Genomic DNA, 18,129 nt, shown 5'->3' with positions numbered 1-18,129 from the left:
CATGCTTTCATTTACTTTACTTACCCATTTTCCTCACTCTGTTCTTATTCTTTGCCCATTTATCTATTCTTTCTTTTTGCATTTTGTGATGTTTTCATATATTTTACTTCCTTGTATGTGTTAAAATTTTCACATCTCCTTTTTTTGTGGTTCTTTTTTGCTTTTTAAAATCATTGTATTATGCAAAATTGAGAAGTAAAAACCACACAAATGTAAATTTGTATGGAAGAGAAAAATCACAAAAGCAATCAAAAGACTTATTTTAAATAAAGAGCTATGAAAGTGGTGGTACCCTAACAGATAACTACCTCAGCTGTAAATCTATGATTATTAATAGAGCTTGGTTTTGACACAGATATGGCTGAATCAATCAGTATAGTAGAGTGGCCATTCAAAAATAGACCTATTTATTTATGAATGTCATTTATAGTGATTTGGAATTGCAAATTATTGGTTAACCAAATTGTTCCATGAATCCTTGATAAAGTTAATAATAAATTTAGTACTTGTCTGTATCATATATAAGAATTTAAATTTCAGGTGTATTAAAATGCTAAATATGAAAAATAAAATTGTAAAAGTAAATTTTCAAATTCCAATGCACTTTAAATAGTTGTGAGCTTGGGAGAAAATATTCATTTACCCATTTAACGAAGGATTAGAATAATAAATATGCATAAAGATTCTAAATCCCATAGAGTAAAGGGCACAGTATTCTGTACTGGCAGTCTATCAAAAATACAGGGACAATAAATGTCTGAAAAGATGGTCAACCTCACTTAACCAAGGATATGTAAATTATTAAAATAACTTTTCATTCATCAGATTTTCAGAACTTAAAAGGTAGATGGAAAAGTGTAGATGTTTGAGGAAATGGGTGTTCTTAAATGCTGTTGGTGGAAGTGTAAATTGATCAAGCCACTTAACACCATTTAGGTGTGTCTGTTAAATTTTAAAATGTGTACATCCAAAAGCAGTTTTTATTTTCAGAGACCAGGTTAAAGAAATAATTACGTGCACTCATAAAGATAATTATACAAGATTGTTGGTTATAGAATAGTGAAATATTGAAAGTCAGCTTGGTTTCCATTGATGTGGGATTAGTTATGGTCTACCCATGGACACAGCGGAACTGTTAAAAATGAAAGAGGGGGCCGGCCCGTGGCTCACTCGGGAGAGTGTGGTGCTGATAACACCAAGGCCACGGGTTCGGATCCCATATAGGGATGGCCGGTTCGCTCACTGTCTGAGCGTGGTGCTCACAACACCAAGTCAAGGGTTAAGATCCCCTTACCGGTCATCTTTTAAAAAAAAAAAAAAGAAAAGAAAGAGGGCTGGCCAGTTAGCTCAGTTGGTTAGAATGTAACTAATACCAATGTCACGAGGTTTGATCCCCATACTGGCCAGCCACCACAAAAGAAAAAAAAGGAAAAGTAGAGAGAGAATGTAACTTAAAGTCCTAATATATTTAAAGACCACAAGGGCACACTTTTACATGGTATATTCCTCAGGATATATGATTTCATTGTCCATGTGGGTGTATAAAAGTTATCAGTTCTCCCTCAATATATCTATCTGAGTAAATGAATGGCATAGAAATGGGATCAAAACAAATGCACGGGCTGAGCCCGTGGCGCACTCGGGAGAGTGTGGCGCTGGGAGCGCAGCGACGCTCCCGCCGTGGGTTCGGATCCTATATGGGAATGGCCGGTGCACTCACTGGCTGAGTGCCGGTCATGAAAAAGACAAAAACAACAACAACAAAAAAACACAAAAAAATTTAACTAAAAAAAACTTTGGGAGAAGGGATTGAAAGGTTCTTTTCATGTTTTGCTCTGAATATTTCTATATTATTTACTTTTTATGATAAATACATTGGTACTTGGGTAATTAATTACAGAATGTAGTCTGTTATGTTGTGTTAATGTTTTGCATCTGGGCCTCTGGTTTTTACATGGAGGTAAGTGGTGAATGGTGTTTGAATTGCAATAAGATGCATGTAATTTTTGCTCATATCCTATTCTGTTTTCTTGTTAAAAATAAGCAAAACTTTTCCCTTAAAACATGATTCTGGGTTTTTTTTCTTGTAGTAAATCCAAAGAAAGATAGTGAAAATACACCTGTTAAAGGAGGAACCGTAGCGGATCTAGGTAAACACCAAAAAAATCTATATATAGTTCTGTGTTTTCTCTCTTGAATATATCAGCAACTCTGATATTCCTTTCTTTACTGAGAGTTGTTGCTTTAAATTGCTATACTTAACAGCACAGGATGTTAACTGTGGCTACCTTTAATACCATTGTGATTTGCTTTGCTGCCATGTTAAGAAAGTTAATTTTCTGTGATCCATTGTTTTCTTTCTTAGTGATCTGCCTCTCTTGGAGCATAGTGTTTTCCTACAAACTAGCAAAGGTGGTAATATACTTAAATTTGAAGATCTAATTTTAGAGAAATAGTTCTAATTAAAGTACTTTTTCCAATCTCTTTGAAATATTTGTTTTACAACATATGCAAATTGATTTTGCATCTTTAGAACAAAAATATGTTGACTATTAATACTTTGTAAGCCAAATTAAATCTTCTAATCAGTGTAAAATGAGAATCACATCTTTTTTTAGTAGTGTTTTCAAGTCATAGAGTACATTTTCACAAGTAAAGTATAATCTTAGGTGTTTTTGCAGAAGTGTAGAAAAGTGTAGTCATACACCAGTTAAAAAAAATACAGGTAGTTTTAAACGTGTTTGTTCCTGAGAGTTATGAATTGGGTAATAATCTTCATTACTTTTCTTCAGCTGTAAAAATCAAAGGAGAACAGTGTTTTCAGTATACACTAAATTTTTTACTTTACAGAATTTTAGACCTTAAAGGGAGTTTTCCTCATACAGAGTTTCAGGATCTCTGTATGAGGAAAATGGGACTTTGATTTCACTGTCTTCTAGTTAAGAGAATTCTGTATTTGAGGAATTTGCATTGATTTTTGATGGCAGATATGAGCAGGTGTTGGGAAGAGTTTTTCTACTTTATTTTATTAAAAGCATCGTATGTTTCCTGGCTTATGGCTTGTGATTGAACATGAGCGGATGATTCTATTTTTATGTCAAAAATAGAAGCAGAAAATTGTCTTGATGACAGGTTATATGGAGGAGTTATTAGGTCAACAAAATAAATGAAAAAGTTGCTGTCACATTTTTATCTTAATTGTTTTAAATTATTAATAGAACATAGATCTCGAATAACTTAATAATTTATATTCTTCATAAATTTATATTGCCTATATTACAACTGATATTTAGCTACTAAATCAAAGGCAAAGAAAGCAGAAACTAATTATAAGCAGTCTTTTATTTTATATTCCCAGTAAAGTGACAGAGCGAAAGATTGTAAAACTTGGTACTCTTCATGGGACAATTTGTTAAACAGAATGTTAGTTTATATTTTTTAAGTATACATTCTGAAAAGGAATCAATCTGTAGCTTTAAGAAGAGAGTAGATAATTTGTTCCTTTAAAAGTGAGGTAATCTTTAAGACTATGCTCATAACAACAGACTATCAAAGAACTCAAAGTGTACCCAATTTTAGGGAAAAGGTAAGAGGTACCAAATGGAGGAAAATTTTTAGTGCTAGGTCTAAGAGATCTTCCTTTTGTGTTTCTGAACAGCTTGTCTTTGTGAACAGTTTGTGAGGTGCACTTTATGAGTGTTGTGGATGAAGATGCTTCTGGTCACAGCTGGAGTGTTAGAGTCTTTGAATTTGAAATTATTGTTCTGGCCTTTCATTTCTTCATTAGCCATACTTTAACCATGCCAAACATCTATCAACTGTAAATTCTTTTTCTCAGAGCTGTTTATTGTTTTAACTGATCCATGTTCTGCCTTACATGCTGCCTAGCTGAATAGATCCAGGCCTTGCTTTCATTCTTGTAGTCTCTGAAAGATTAGGAGCATATTTTCCCACATCCAAAAGGAGGAAAAGAACATTTAAAAATTTTTATCTTGTAGGGATCAATGAGAAGGGTGGAGTTCCTCCTGGTTTGTATTATCAGTAGTCTGTTTCCATTAGGTACCGAGGCTACGTCAAGTTCAAAAATTTGTCAAACTAAAATTAAATTGTATATTATGACTAGAGAGAGATCATTAAGTTGTACTAAGACCATCTAATAAAAAGTTGATTGTCCAGTGTTTTACCAATGTACAGTGGACAAAATGTTTGTTTTTGACAGCCTTACCTAGATTTTGTTCTGTTAGTCACTTCCTAGAAAAAAGTAATTCTCATGCAGAGCTGGTATTTTTCCACACTCTGAATCCCCTGTTCCTGTTAGCAGGTATTTGTTGCTAATTTACACACCAAGCTACAGTGCCTATCTTTGTGTTGCATGAGTACCTGCCAGGTATTGTTCTGTATATGTTTGCCCTTCACTATTAAACAGTGTTAAGCTCTATTTTATTGATGAGGAAATGGTGATCTAGAGAGGTTCAGTCATCTCTTTCCAGGTATTTAGCTATTAAGTGGCAGAACCCCGATAGATTTCATTCTTGTTCTGTCTTACCTTTACTGTCATTGCTTTGTGTCATTATATTCTGCTGTTGTGGTATGCTTATTTCTCTTAGCATTTATTCATGCTCACAGTGGTCTTCTCTCATTTCTGTGAAGTCACCAAGTCTGTCTCTACTGGAGGCCCTCTGATCTGGCTGTTTCCTTTCTATGGAATGCTTGTCTTGTCTTTCTCATCTCTCATATTTCAGCTTAAGTATCACGTTTTCAGAGATGCTTCCCTCTTTACTTGCTGTGAAAGGTCCACCCAACCAATCCCTCTCTAACATATTATTTTATTTTTATTCTCTGTGTGGTATTTTTCAATATCTGATATATTTTTGTTTTTTTAATTTTGTTTATATCCTATGCCACTCCTAACTGGAATGTAAACCCCATAAAGGCAGGTACCTTTTCCTGTTCATCATTGTGGTTTTGACATTTGGATGGTGGTGGTACATGGTAGGCACTGAATAAACTTTTGTTGAATATTTGAATGCTGGTTATTCCCTTATTGCCTGTTAAAATACTACTCATCTTTTTATATCCTCTAAAGTAGGGATTGGCAAACATTTTTTGGAAAGAGCCAGATAGTAAGTAAATATTTTAGGCCTTCTAGACTATATGGTCACTTTCTCGACTAATCAACTTTGCCATTGGAGCTCAAAAGATAATATGTAAGCAGTGCTCATGCTGTATTCCAATAAAACTTTAATTTATGGACACTGAAATTTGAGTTTAAGTTAATTTTTATGTATCATCTTTTGTTTTTCTTTTTATCCCTTTAAAAATGTAAAAAGCATTCTTCATTCAGAGGGATGTTGGAGGTCCCCAAGACCACCCCCATGTTTGGAGATTTTCTAGAAGGATTCATTGGATTCAGCATGTAGTGTACTTACGGCTAAAACTTATTATAGCTACATAGTAAGAATAAACAGTCAGATCATAAAGAAAGAGGACACAAGTGAAGTCTGAATGCAGGCTTCCTTACGTTCTCCCCCTCACTTGTGGGGTCACAGAGTGCACTCCTCCCTTAGCAGTGAAAATGCAGCAACACATACACACTGTTTCTGGCCAGGGAAGCCTGTTAGAGGGTTTACACCCTAGGTTTTTATTGGGGGCTGGACATACAGGTACCCTCTGCCTAGAACATACCGAAATTCCAGGCTCCCAGAAGGAAAGCAAGTACTCATGATAAACCATAGTATTAGCATAAACAGTATAGGCACAGCAAACTCCATACCCCCCATACCTTTTTTTTTGTTTTTGGCAGCTGCCCAGTGCAGGGATCCAAACCCCTTGACCTTGGTGTCATAACACCGTGCTCTAACCTAAACCACCCTTCTTATCAGTTCACTACTGACTGGGAATATTCCAAGAGCCAAATTCTCAGATTCCATAAAAATATAGGCAGTGGATTACATTTGGCCAGAGGGCTGTAGATTCCTAACCCCTGGTTTAACCACCTTATTTCTGCTTTTTAAAAACAGCAAATTCTTGGGAATATTTATTGAATAAATACGTGAATGAAAGAATGACTTCTCCATGTTCTTTTTGAACTTTATAATGCTGTAGTCAATGCCAAAGGTCATAATAGTTACAAAAGAATTAAATGTTACAGGCACTTAATGATACAGTTATTTGTGCTATAACTTCTTACCCTTTCTAAACTGGCGCTTTTGCTTTTCACTGTGGAAATCATCTGTTTCCTTTAAATTTTATGTGGATTTTCTTTTGTTCTTTTGCGAGGCCAGCATTTAGGTCATGGAGTCCCCTATCCTCAGAATGTATTAATACTTTTACTAGGACTTTGTCTGTAGGGATTATCACCTCTCTTTTTACTTCTTATTTTTTATTCCCTCTAAATACTTTTTTGTTGTTTTGAAAACTTTTTTTTTTGTGGCTGGCTGACATGAACCCTTGACCTCAGTCTTACAAGGCTGTGCTCTAACCAAATGAGTTAACCGGCCAGCCCCTTTTTATTCCCTCTGGAATGAAAATTTTTTAAATGTCATCACCTTGTTTCACCAAACCTCAGGAGATAAGAGCCCTAATCAAGTCCCTTACCTGTTTTTAAACAAGACCATAACTGTGATATTAGCTCAAGCAGTAATTAATTATAAATTCCCTGTTGGAAATTTTTAATTATCTGCGTTTTGAATTTCTACTCACCTTCGTGTTTATGTGCAAAATTCTAATTTACTGACTTAGGGTGATTTTGGTTTAATAATGCTCTATTTCAATCCTTTTCTCTGTCCAGTATCAGTTCTTAGACCATAAAGTTTCCAGATAATCCAAACAGTATTTACCTGTTTTTTAGAATAAATTATGTGGTTTGATTTTGCAGATGAGCAGGATGAAGAAACAGTCACAACAGGAGGAAAGGTAATGATTTAGTTAGGCCTGGTGTGAGAGAATTTCTCTAAAGATTCTGTGTTTTGAGTAGTAGAAACACCGAATTGGAAGTATCCTTAGAAATCTTATATGTTAAGTCCCTTCTGACTTTTGAATTTTTGTTTTATTATTTCTCCAAAATAGTTGTCTTCCTTGGCCCCACAGTTTTATTGAGAGGAAATTTTCTTCCCAGGTAGTGTCCCTCATGTGCTATAATTTCTGATTCCATACGCCGCTGGTTGCAAAGTAATAATCAGAGCTGACCATAGTGTTCCTGGTGTTAACCAACAGTGCAGATAAGCAGGGACCATGCCTTACCTTGATTTTCTCACTCCCATTCTTACTGTGCAGCCATAATCCACAGATAATGTAGCCCTTGATTTTTCTTGAGCCTTCCTGTTTCATCAGTTCTGCTGTAGAGACACATCAATCATCCTGTTGGAAAGTGTTAGATTTAAGGCAGGATTTTACGTTTTTAAAATAAATTGCCCGTTGTTTCTTTCAGGCTGTCATGCTTGACTGTGTTAATAAGTGTAATTAACCTCTAGTCTTCTTAAAATAACTTGTTTAATTTGCCGAAGTTTTTTTTTTTTCATGGAGTCAAAGAAATGTCCCAACTTGACATTTATAATTTTTAATATACATCCCAGGAATGAACATATTCATGACAGGATTTCTAGTGAAAATATTTCAACAAACTCTTATGCATGTGGTTCTTCAACTGTATTGCTCCTATGATTTTTTCTTTAGAATCAAACTTCTTTAGTCAAAGAGCTACTCAATGAACATTACATTTGTAAAAAGATGTCATTATTTAGAGTAAATAGAGTTCAAAATAGAAAGTCCAAGAACTTAACCTATAAGGTTTTTTTTTTTTTTTTTTTTTAATGCCAAAGGCAGGAGGAGTTTTGAAGCAATGTACAAGTCAGTTATGTAACTGAAACTTAAAAAGATTAGAGGTAGTTTCTCTAATACCCTATACCACAATGTCATCTTGCTTGTTTCCTGATTGAGATCATTAAAACATACACTATTGGCCTTGATTAATTGCAATTTCAGCCTTTTCCTGTTTTTTCTGAGTAAAGGGAATTCTTTGTGTCCTGATTGATTTGTTAAATCAACACCTCAAAAATGCATTATACAAATCAAACAAAAACAAAAATCCCTGATTTGGGAAATAAAATTTGTTACCTTTGTCTTCAGTAATACCACATTTGTATTCAACATCATTTAAGTAACATATGGAGTCCTTGGTGCTTTAAATTTTTTCTTTTTTCCTTAATCTTAAGTTTATAGGTAGTAACACTAGATCCTCACCTCAAATAATATAGCATAGGAAATTTAAGTTGAAGTAAGTTAAAGGCAGAAATTAAACTGTAGAATCATTATAAAAGAATACCAATTAAAAATTTGGCTGGTTTTTTATTAGGAAAGAATTTCATAAGATTAAAAAGAGTAAAAACTCCGTGGATGAAAGGTTGATAGATTTAACTGTACAAAACTGGAAAACATCTGAATGTCAGAAAACTCATTTCCTGTAGTAGTCTTGATAAAAATATTTAAAGTTAAACACTGGTCTAAATTCTTCAGTAGTTTTGTCATGTACCTTAAAAACTGTGATAGGTTATATTTACCTGAACATTGTTTTCCTAGTTCTTGGAATTGAATAGCTCAATTTTATTTGACATAGTATCAGAAGTGAGAGAGCTCTTATGTATATTTCTGTAGTTCTCTTTTTCTCTTAACTTTGGCTTCTTTTTCATAGGAAGATGAAGATCCTAGTAAAGGTGATCAGAGTCGGTCAGTTGACCCTGGTGAAGATAATGTGACAGAGCAGACCAATCACATTATTATCCCCAGCTATGCATCATGGTTTGATTATAACTGGTAAGCGGGCCACTTCTATCTGTGAGCATGGTACTGAGGAGTGGGAAAACTTTCTGTGAAGTCAGGTTGTGTGGTTCTGCCCAAATCCCATGTCAGTAATTACTATCCCACTGTATAAAGGGAGATGGAAAATGATTTTTTTCTTTGGGATGTGTTTTTTAAAACAATTTAGGGATGGAAACTAGATTGTTATAATTTAGGGTTTTAAAATTGTGTAAACTTGAACTTAATTTATTTTGAATTAGCTTTAATTCAGACAGGCAAATGCTTGAGCATTTAATAATTATAAAATATTAATGTTCGTTATATTATTTAAAAATGCTAAGGATATAAAGAAAAAATTTATTCTCACTACCCAATAATAGCTTTACTTTAATAGAAAATATTTTAACATTAGGAGGCTTTTCAAATGTATTAAAAAAGTTCAAGAAAACAGACCCTCTTAGCATCCTCCCAGTCATTTATAGAAACCACTTTGGCATCCTTGGACATGGTTGGAAATAACTTTGAGATATTTTATTTATTGGTTACTTATGAGGTGTGAGTATTTCACATCAAGCCGATTTTTGTTTTTTATTTTTAAATATAAATACTAGAACTTAACCCTCCAATTAGATATTAGCTTCTTTAAGGTAACTTCATGGGAAGGTTGTGTACTTACTCCAGTGATGCTGCCATTACTCAAAATCTTGGGGTTCTTTTTGGCTTATTTGTCTGCTATTGTTACGTTATGATTCTTTAAAGATAGATGTGATTTTTTTTTTTTTTTTTTTTTTTTTTTGTCCTTTTTTGTGACGGGTAAGGGGATTACAACCCTTGGCTTGGTGTTGCCCGCACTGCACTCAGCCAGGGAGCGCACCGGCCATCCCTATGTAGGATCCGAACCTGCGCGGCGGGAGCGCCGCTGCACTCCCAGCTCTCCCAGCGCCACACTCTCCTAAGTGAGCCATGGGGTCGGCCCAAGATTGATGTTATTTTAAATATATATCTAAAAGTCTTTAGAAGACAATTTAAAAGAATACAGTGGATGATCCACTTGAGCCTTTTTTTGGCTTGCCTTTAAAACCAACTGAATGCTATTCCTGAGTGTTTTGAATGAGTAGAAGCTGGAACAGAATTAGTATATAGCTCTTCTTTGAAAGTTAACCTTCTTATATTATTGTGTTCAATTATTCTTAAAAATTCAGAAGGGTCTCAGTCTTGTTATTATTTGCAGTTATACGTTTAACATTTAGAATTATAAAACTCATTCAGATTTTTGTTTTTGCTTCTTTTAAAGTTATGTTTGTGTATTTCTAATCTTTTGTTGACTGACCCAAGTTTTCCTTTTATTAAATAAATATTAAGTGATGTATGATGTATGCTAAATAGTAAATAGTGATTTTTTTTTAATGGAAGAAAAGTTTATTTATTTCTTAAAATTCTTATTGAATCATAATTGATTATATATTTTGGGGGGTTCAGTGTTGACATATGTTGATCAAATCAATATTACTAGTATGTATATCATTACAAATTATGTTTATGCCCCTTGTCCAATCTCTCCCCATTCCCCCACCGTCCTCCCCCCTCCATCTAATAGCCCTAGATTTTTTCTGTCCCTGTGAAAGAGTAGTGGTTACTCTGTTGATTTGTTGCCTAGATGATCTGTCCAATGCTGAGAGGTGTGTTCAGGTCACCCAATATTATCATAGAGCAGATGCTGCTTCTGTCACTCTGGAATGGGCTTTGTGGAGAGAGAGATCCTCTTCTTTTCTTTGGTCTCTGCTGGTGACTCTCCTTGTGTCAATGCACTCCAGTGGCTGGCAGACCGTCTGAGTGGTGGTTGTGGCATCTAGCCACTTTTGTGACAGCCATGTTACGGTGGTGGCTATGGTGGGCCACCCATATGGAGGTGACGTTTTTGGCATGCTCCTTGGCACTGGCTGTGTGCCTGGTTGTGGGAGGGTGTTTTGAATGAGTATATCTGTCCCCAGCTCCATGCCTGGTTGGGCCCCAAAGTGCCGGTGGTGTGCCTGGTTGTAGGAGGGTGGGAGGGTCCAGTGTCCGGTTCCATGCCTTGGGACCCTGGTTGGGTCCTGAGGCTCTGGTGGTGTCCCTGGTTGTGGACAGGGGGTCCGGTCCTCGACTCTAGTCCCCTGGCAGGCCCTCAGGCACTGGTGATGTACCTGGGCCAGAACTAATTTTTTGTCCTTTGCTCACTTCTAAAATGGAGGAACTTCCTGTGGGAACCCAACCCGTACTTGTGCCATGTGATTTAGCTAAATCGCTGTCTTGCTGCTGTTTCCTGAGGGAAGACTTTTTGTGCAGCTCGGGGTTTAATGGTTGACCTTATAGGTACTTTGGCTCTCCAGAGACCCATTGCACCTGGGTTGTGTAGAAACTCTGGTCTGGGCCTGAGTCTTTTCATCAAACTGCTCCCCATGCAATTCTTTATTCCTGACCAGTCACCTCTGAGTGGTCCTGTGCTGAGTGGGGGGCACAGATTGACTGTCCTTGCTGTGTCCCAGCATTTCCCCCATTGGCCTGTCTCCCCCACCATCCCATGCTCTAAACACTTCCCATGGGCTGGGTTGTGGGACGGTCCCTTGTGATGGCTCACTGGCCTCTGGATGGCTCCTTCGTTTCAGTCGTTGTGGCTCCTTGCTCCTGTGTGGTTCCACAGGAACGCTGTTAGTGGTCTTGCTGTCCTGGGGGCCACCAAGGCCCCCTTCTCCACTGCCACCTCCAAGCAACTCCATCTGAAGGACACAGCTGTGGCTTTTGTCAGCTACTGCTCTGTGCACTCAGCAGCTCCAGCCTGAAATGCTGCAGCCTGAAATGCTCCGAACAGTTTTTTCTTTCTCTCATCGTGGCTTCTCCCACTTACGTGAACTCCGTAGGTCTCTCCTCCTCTTCCCTTGAGCTCTAGTGGCCCCAGCTTGGCTGTTGTTGCCTTTTTATAGTTGTAAATTGGTTGATTTGTGGGAGAGAGTGACACTGGAGACCACCTATTCTGCCATCTTGTGAATTGTTTTTTAAAATCATTCTGCCTTTAGGTATTTTTGCTAATATTTTTATTCCAAAATAGTGAGATTTTATTGTATTAAAATTGACAAACTTTAATAAAGCACTAACAGAATGGCTTAAGAGGACACGTGAGAAACTAGCATTCTTTTCCTCTAAAATTAAAAAAGGGAAAATTCATAACAGTGTATAACTGTAGGGTTTTATAGGTTACAGACACATTTTCAATTTGCATGATCACCTCTGCGTGTCACAGTGCTTGCTGTTAAGTGCACAGTGGAAGTATTAATTACATCTCTGTTTTATAGATGGGGTAACTTCCACTTCAGTTGAAGTGTTCCACACTTTCAGTTGGTAATTGGAAGAACTCAGGTTTTCTAATTTTGTTTATTCTGCTGTTTCCACTGTTTGTACTTCCTGTATCTGATTCATTCTCAGATAGCTTTTGAAAAAGAAAGTGCTTCAAACATAGCTTTTGAAAAAGAAAGTGCTTGGGATTAGATATTCTTGTGTGTTTGTTCTTGGTGAAAACAAATTGTTTTTGATGGGCTTTTCCTAACCTGTAACAATGAAAACAATGGGAGTTATGTTACAACTATGAAGTTAATTGCTTACAGCTCTTTTTTTAATATATGAGTAATAAAACTTGGGAAGTCATTATACGCATATCTATGTAACTATGATTCATTTTAGAAATTGTGTTTCTGAAATTTTGCAGATAATTTATTGTATTTGTAGTATTTGACAGTACAGATCCAGTTCAATTTAAATGTTACCAGGTAGTGAAAGAGTGATTAGTTTTAGTTATATTCAGAGGCCATTGATTTGCTCTTTCCCACGTAACCGGTACTTGTTGCATGTTTGGAAAGCCACTGAGAAACTAAAATGTCATTAGGAAAACATTGATTAGTATTAGTGTTAAAAACTTTGCACTAGATCTACAGTCTGTTCACTTGTATAATATGTTAGGCTTGATCATTTTATATAGTTTCTACAGTTTTATAGATAGCATTTTATAAAATTTTATACAATTTTCAGTGTTTTTACATGTTATAAATTAGTTATGTGATCTTATTGAAATCAGTTGATCACTGAAATAAAAAAAATAATAATTCACCATAGTGTTTCTGAGGAAGTGACACAGGCACACCGATGTTAAGAGCCCGAGAAGCTGATAATTATAAATTCCATTGTCTTTTGGCTGGCCATTTGTTTCATCAGTTTGTTGCCATGCCAACTACTTTGATTTTTGTCAGCCAGTTCCCAAAGAACTCGTTCTGTCACTTGGGCTGTTATCTAGTCATGAAGTGTTATAACAAGAAAATAATAAAATGTGTAGCTTTCAAAGTGTTGATAGACATTTTTGAGTTTGGTCATGGGGATAGAAAAACTTCCATAAGTATTGAGGGTGAGAAAGGGAAAGCCATCTTTATTGTATGCTGTTAATACATAGGAACTTGTGGCAAGCCAATTTAGGCATGCAGCGCTAAGTTTTTGGATTTATCAGTTGTACATTGAAAATTGAATAAGCTTAGCTCAAATTTTAAGATTTTATTATTTTTCAAAGAAGACTCCCACACCTCTTTTTTTATTTCTTTCAGTATTCATGTGATCGAACGGCGTGCTCTTCCTGAGTTTTTCAATGGAAAAAATAAATCCAAGACTCCAGAAATGTGAGGCCAGTGTTTTTAAAAACTTGTTTATTTGCATGTGTGTGGCAGAGATTCTTAAAGCACACTTTTGAGTTTATTACTGTTGGTTCTTGGACGTTTGCAAATATCTTGTTCCATTCAGAACAGTGTTCACATCTCATTTGTACGGTACTCCTTTCTTCATAGGAAATTGCATAAACCTTTTTTCTTCATAAACCTTGAACTATCTGCACATTGTTTTTTGTAGTTAAATATTGAATTCAATAACGGTATTCACTAAAATGAGTTTAGGTTTCTCCTAACTGCTCCCACCTTGTCTGTGCATGTGTGTTACGGATTATATGTATTCATGAATTATAGTCCAGGAGAAAATAGAAAATTTATCTTATCTCCCTGATGAATGACAATTGACTAAAAGAATGCTAGATATGATAATATAGTTGTATGTGAATTGAGTTTAATTACATAAACTGTTATTGTGCTTGTACTGGAAGTAGAAACTCTTTTATTGGAAGGAAGATGTTTGCCAGGAATTATTTTTGTCTTTCCCTGGTGACCCATTAGTTTACACTTTTGGAAACCCTTGTCCTTAAAATAAGTCTATACCTATCATTATATAAATACCCTTCCGTGTTGCCTTCATGGTATTAATCTGTTATCTAGTATATACATGTGACTGCACAGATAGATATATCATTTTTAAACTGTTAGAGAAGGATGGACTTTTGTATTTTCCACATAAAACCCATGGTATAACATAGATAGTTGAATGATAAATATTTTCTGGTGGTAGTTTGACCATGGTAATTTGAGATTCTAAGTTAAATGTCAATGAAAATATCAGCCTTCCTGTAACAAAACTGTAAGTAGTCACTGAATGCCAGAATCACAGATTTGGTAAGAAGTCTTTCCACTTATTTTTTCAGACATAGTATATTCTTCCTGCTAATTTGCCTATTGCCAGCATTTGTAAATACTTAAAGTTTTTTGGTAATCTTCTGTTTAAGAGCACAGATTAGCTCATTTGACTTTGTAAATTTACCTTGTAGTCTTTGTTTATCCAACTGTGCTTATTAGGAGCCTTTTTGAGCAGTGTACTCTATTTGCAGCTGACCTCAGTCTGCCAGACTTTTGTTTTAATTGTATTCTAGGAACTGTTGCTAGGTTCCAAGCTCCTTGAGTATTTTATGGGGGAAATGCTTGGGTATATTGTGGAATCTGCTGTGACACAGTCTCAGTTTTTCTCTCCTTTTTTGTATGTTCTTATCTTACCTCTCTCTGAATTTGGCCTCATGGGTTTTACTTGTTGCCTAGCTAGGATCTCCTGAAAGATCTGCCATGAGAAGGTACATAGCCGTTGTCAGAGCCACATCTACATATGGATCTAGGAAGGCAATAGAAATTAGGTGCAGCAGAGGTTAAGAACATAGATTCCAGAGCTACCACACTGCCTGTGTTTAATTCCGCCTGTACCACTTACCAGCCCTGTGGTCTAGGACAACTTATTTAACCACTTTGTGCTTCGGTTTCCCTGTCTGTAAATGGGATAATAACAGACCCTACCTTATAGAGAGTTTGTGAGGATTAATTGAGTTACTGCATGGACAGTGCTTAGAGCAGTGCCTGACGCACAGTAAACGTAAGAATACATGGTAGTGAGGGAGATAGCTAAGTAACCATGTGTCCGTTGCAAATTCTGCAGGCAACCAAGAATTTATTCATCCATCTCCATGACCAAGTTTGTATTTATGTTACTTCACATTAATGTCACCAGATCACTCTGTTTTACTTGTTATATATTAGTAGACCGTTGTTTTATTTCTGAATTCACTCATACCTGTAGATACTCAATACAGTATCACTGTTGTTTGTTGGAATGTTGTCTTAATTTTTTGTTGTATTTGGTTGTGAGGAATCTGAAGATTTCTTTCTCTGAGTTATTTTTTCTGAAAGGATGCATGTCCACCTTATGAATTTTGCCACTGCTTTTTAGATACTTGGCATATCGAAATTTTATGATTGACACGTATCGCCTAAACCCCCAAGAATATTTAACCAGCACTGCTTGTCGGAGGAACTTGACTGGAGATGTGTGTGCTGTGATGAGGTAAAATGTTTGGCTTTTTCTCAGACATTTCACTGTAGATGGTTACTGATTTGATTAATGTACATGTTTTCTTGATTAATAGATTTTCTAAATTTTGTGTGTATTATTTAGGGGTTGAATATTCTTAATATTCAGTTTTCTAGGTTTTACAATTTATATCTTTTATAGTCACATCATAAAATGACCATGGATGGAGAGTGGATTGATGTGGGGAGTGGATAAGCTCTGTGCTCTAGGTCCGTCTAAAGAAAAAAAACCAAAATGTGGATTTCCATCTGTGTATTTTGTCTATGTGTAAGTTCTTTCACTATGGACCTAACTGAGCATTTGTTCTCTCATTTTTGTGGTTGGAACTTTTAGGCTTTGTACTAGGTTTTTGGAGTGCTAACGTTATTTTGGGTTTGTAGAAATGTCCCTCATAAAACAAACCAAAGTTGTCATGTACTTTTTGGTGGTTCACAGTCTGCTGAGAACATCTTTACTTGTTTTTTCTGTTTGTGTTTTTGAATGACGTGATGATGGTTGTAGAGGAGATGGGGTTGATGCTATAGATTTTAACTTTCAGAGCTTTATTCTCTAGGGTTCATGCCTTTTTAGAGCAGTGGGGTCTTGTTAATTACCAAGTTGATCCGGAAAGTCGACCCATGGCAATGGGACCTCCTCCTACTCCTCATTTCAATGTATTAGCTGATACCCCCTCTGGGCTTGTGCCTCTGCATCTTCGATCACCTCAGGTAAATTAATGCTGACTTTTCTTCAGGCCTGCATGGCAACACACAACCACTTACAGCATTTCTATTCAGGAGTAATTATTATTGTAAGGTAATAGTGCTATTAGTAGTGCTATTTCTTTGCTGACAGTTTTTGAGTTTATGTGTGTGTATGTTGTCTATTATAAATGTTTGAGTCCATAAGAATATATAGTGTTTATTAAGGTAATGCTGTCTTACCATTCCCAAGACTCTATACGTTACCCTATCAAATTATAGATTTAGTTTCATACTTTCTATTCTTTTGCTATCAGAGATACTAATAAGCACATAACACAAGAATTTCTTCCCCTTCTTTCAATCAATGTCCTAAAAATGTCAATCAAAAAATCTTCATAATTTGACCTAAGATTTGGCAAGTGGACATTTATATACACGTTTTTAAAAAGATTATTATGTCAAACAAATTATGCCAGGGTACTTCAAAAAATTCATGGAAAGAACTTGTGTATAGCATTAAGTTGGAATAACAGGAACCTAAGCTATAAATTTCCTTCCCATGTGAAATAGAAGATCGTATTTTAGATAATTTGTTGTAAATTTTGTTAGAAGTATAGTGTGGAAGTGGAGATATTCATGGTTTTTTTGTAGAAAACCCCACCAGGCATGAAACAGGCTATTATAAAACAATTTTTTAAAACCTCCAATCCCCTTGGCCTTGAAGAGTTTAATACAGCCATTTATCATTGATCTGACTCATAGGTGCCTGCTGCTCAGCAGATGTTAAATTTTCCTGAGAAGAACAAGGAAAAACCAATTGACTTGCAGAACTTTGGTCTTCGTACTGACATTTACTCGAAGAAAACATTAGCAAAGGTAATGATTTTTTTTAAGAACACAAATGGACTGCAATTCAGCATTATCTTCTTTGTCCTTTTTCTGAGATGCATCATTTTCCATAAGAAACTTAATTTACTTTCTGTAGTGGAAGGAAGTGAACTTTCAACTCAAATCCAGTGGCATTTTATAAAACAACAATCACTTATCTTACCTTTTTCTTTTTGGTGTGGTTAGCAGATAGGTATTTAAAAATAACTGTGTTTAACATACTAAATAAAATAGAGGGGTAAATGGGAATTTGAATATAGAATAGGAATGTATTAAAAAATCATGAATATTCTAGAATTGAAAAGTATGTCTGAAATTAACTCATTGGATAGGTTTGACAGCAGATTGGACACAGCATAAGACAGGTTAATAAACTCAAAGACAAGTTAATAGATATACTGAAACTGAAGCGCCAAGAGAAAAAGAAATTGGATGGAGGTGGGGAGGGGGACAGGACAAAGAGAACAGAGTGCAAGAGACACATGAAATATAGTCAAAGAATTAATACTTATCATTAGAGACCCATAAGGACAGAAAGAATGGAACAGAAGTGATATTGGCATATATAATGACTAAAAATTATCTAAAACTAATAAAAAGATACCAACTCAACAAGACAGATTGAACAGATCCAAATTTAGATATAGAAAAAAATACAGCTGGGCACATTATGCTTAATCTCTTAAAAACTGATATCTTAAAAGCAGCCCAGAAGGGTGGGGGTTGGAATAGAGAAGAATATGTTGTATTCAAAGAGACAATAATAAATCTGATGGCTGACTTTTCAACAAAAATGTTAGAAGCCGGAGGACAAATGTGATAAAAATTTTTAAGTGGTAAAAATTCAGTCTTCTGTAGATCTCTGTGTGGAGCAGGGTCTACAGATCAAGAAGTATGAATCAATTGATAAATTGTAATTTTTACACAGTACAAACTAAGTTTTATTTTCATGCCT

General features: G+C 35.7%; 1 protein-coding gene across 8 annotated transcripts in view; it reads left to right on the top strand.

Annotated features, from left to right (window-relative positions):
• The window catches only part of SMARCC1 (SWI/SNF related, matrix associated, actin dependent regulator of chromatin subfamily c member 1), a 195,822-nt gene that overhangs the window by 88,076 nt on the left and 89,617 nt on the right, over positions 1–18,129 (top strand). For 7 of the 8 annotated variants that reach the window (XR_010024852.1, XM_063113541.1, XM_063113543.1 and 4 more), the window contains exons 12-18: positions 2,091–2,150; positions 6,878–6,915; positions 8,690–8,811; positions 13,419–13,490; positions 15,463–15,576; positions 16,157–16,310; positions 17,049–17,162. Coding sequence is in view for 7 of the 8 variants with exons in the window: in XM_063113541.1 (XP_062969611.1) it covers positions 2,091–2,150; positions 6,878–6,915; positions 8,690–8,811; positions 13,419–13,490; positions 15,463–15,576; positions 16,157–16,310; positions 17,049–17,162 (674 nt within the window). In the remaining variant the exon portion in view is untranslated. The remainder of the gene's footprint in view (positions 1–2,090; positions 2,151–6,877; positions 6,916–8,689; positions 8,812–13,418; positions 13,491–15,462; positions 15,577–16,156; positions 16,311–17,048; positions 17,163–18,129) is intronic. The other variant, XM_063113542.1, reaches the window with a different exon arrangement.

The sequence above is a fragment of the Cynocephalus volans genome, chromosome 11 (assembly GCF_027409185.1).
Source record: "Cynocephalus volans isolate mCynVol1 chromosome 11, mCynVol1.pri, whole genome shotgun sequence".
Lineage (NCBI taxonomy): Eukaryota > Metazoa > Chordata > Mammalia > Dermoptera > Cynocephalidae > Cynocephalus > Cynocephalus volans.
This window is presented reverse-complemented; position numbering and strand designations above follow the sequence as displayed.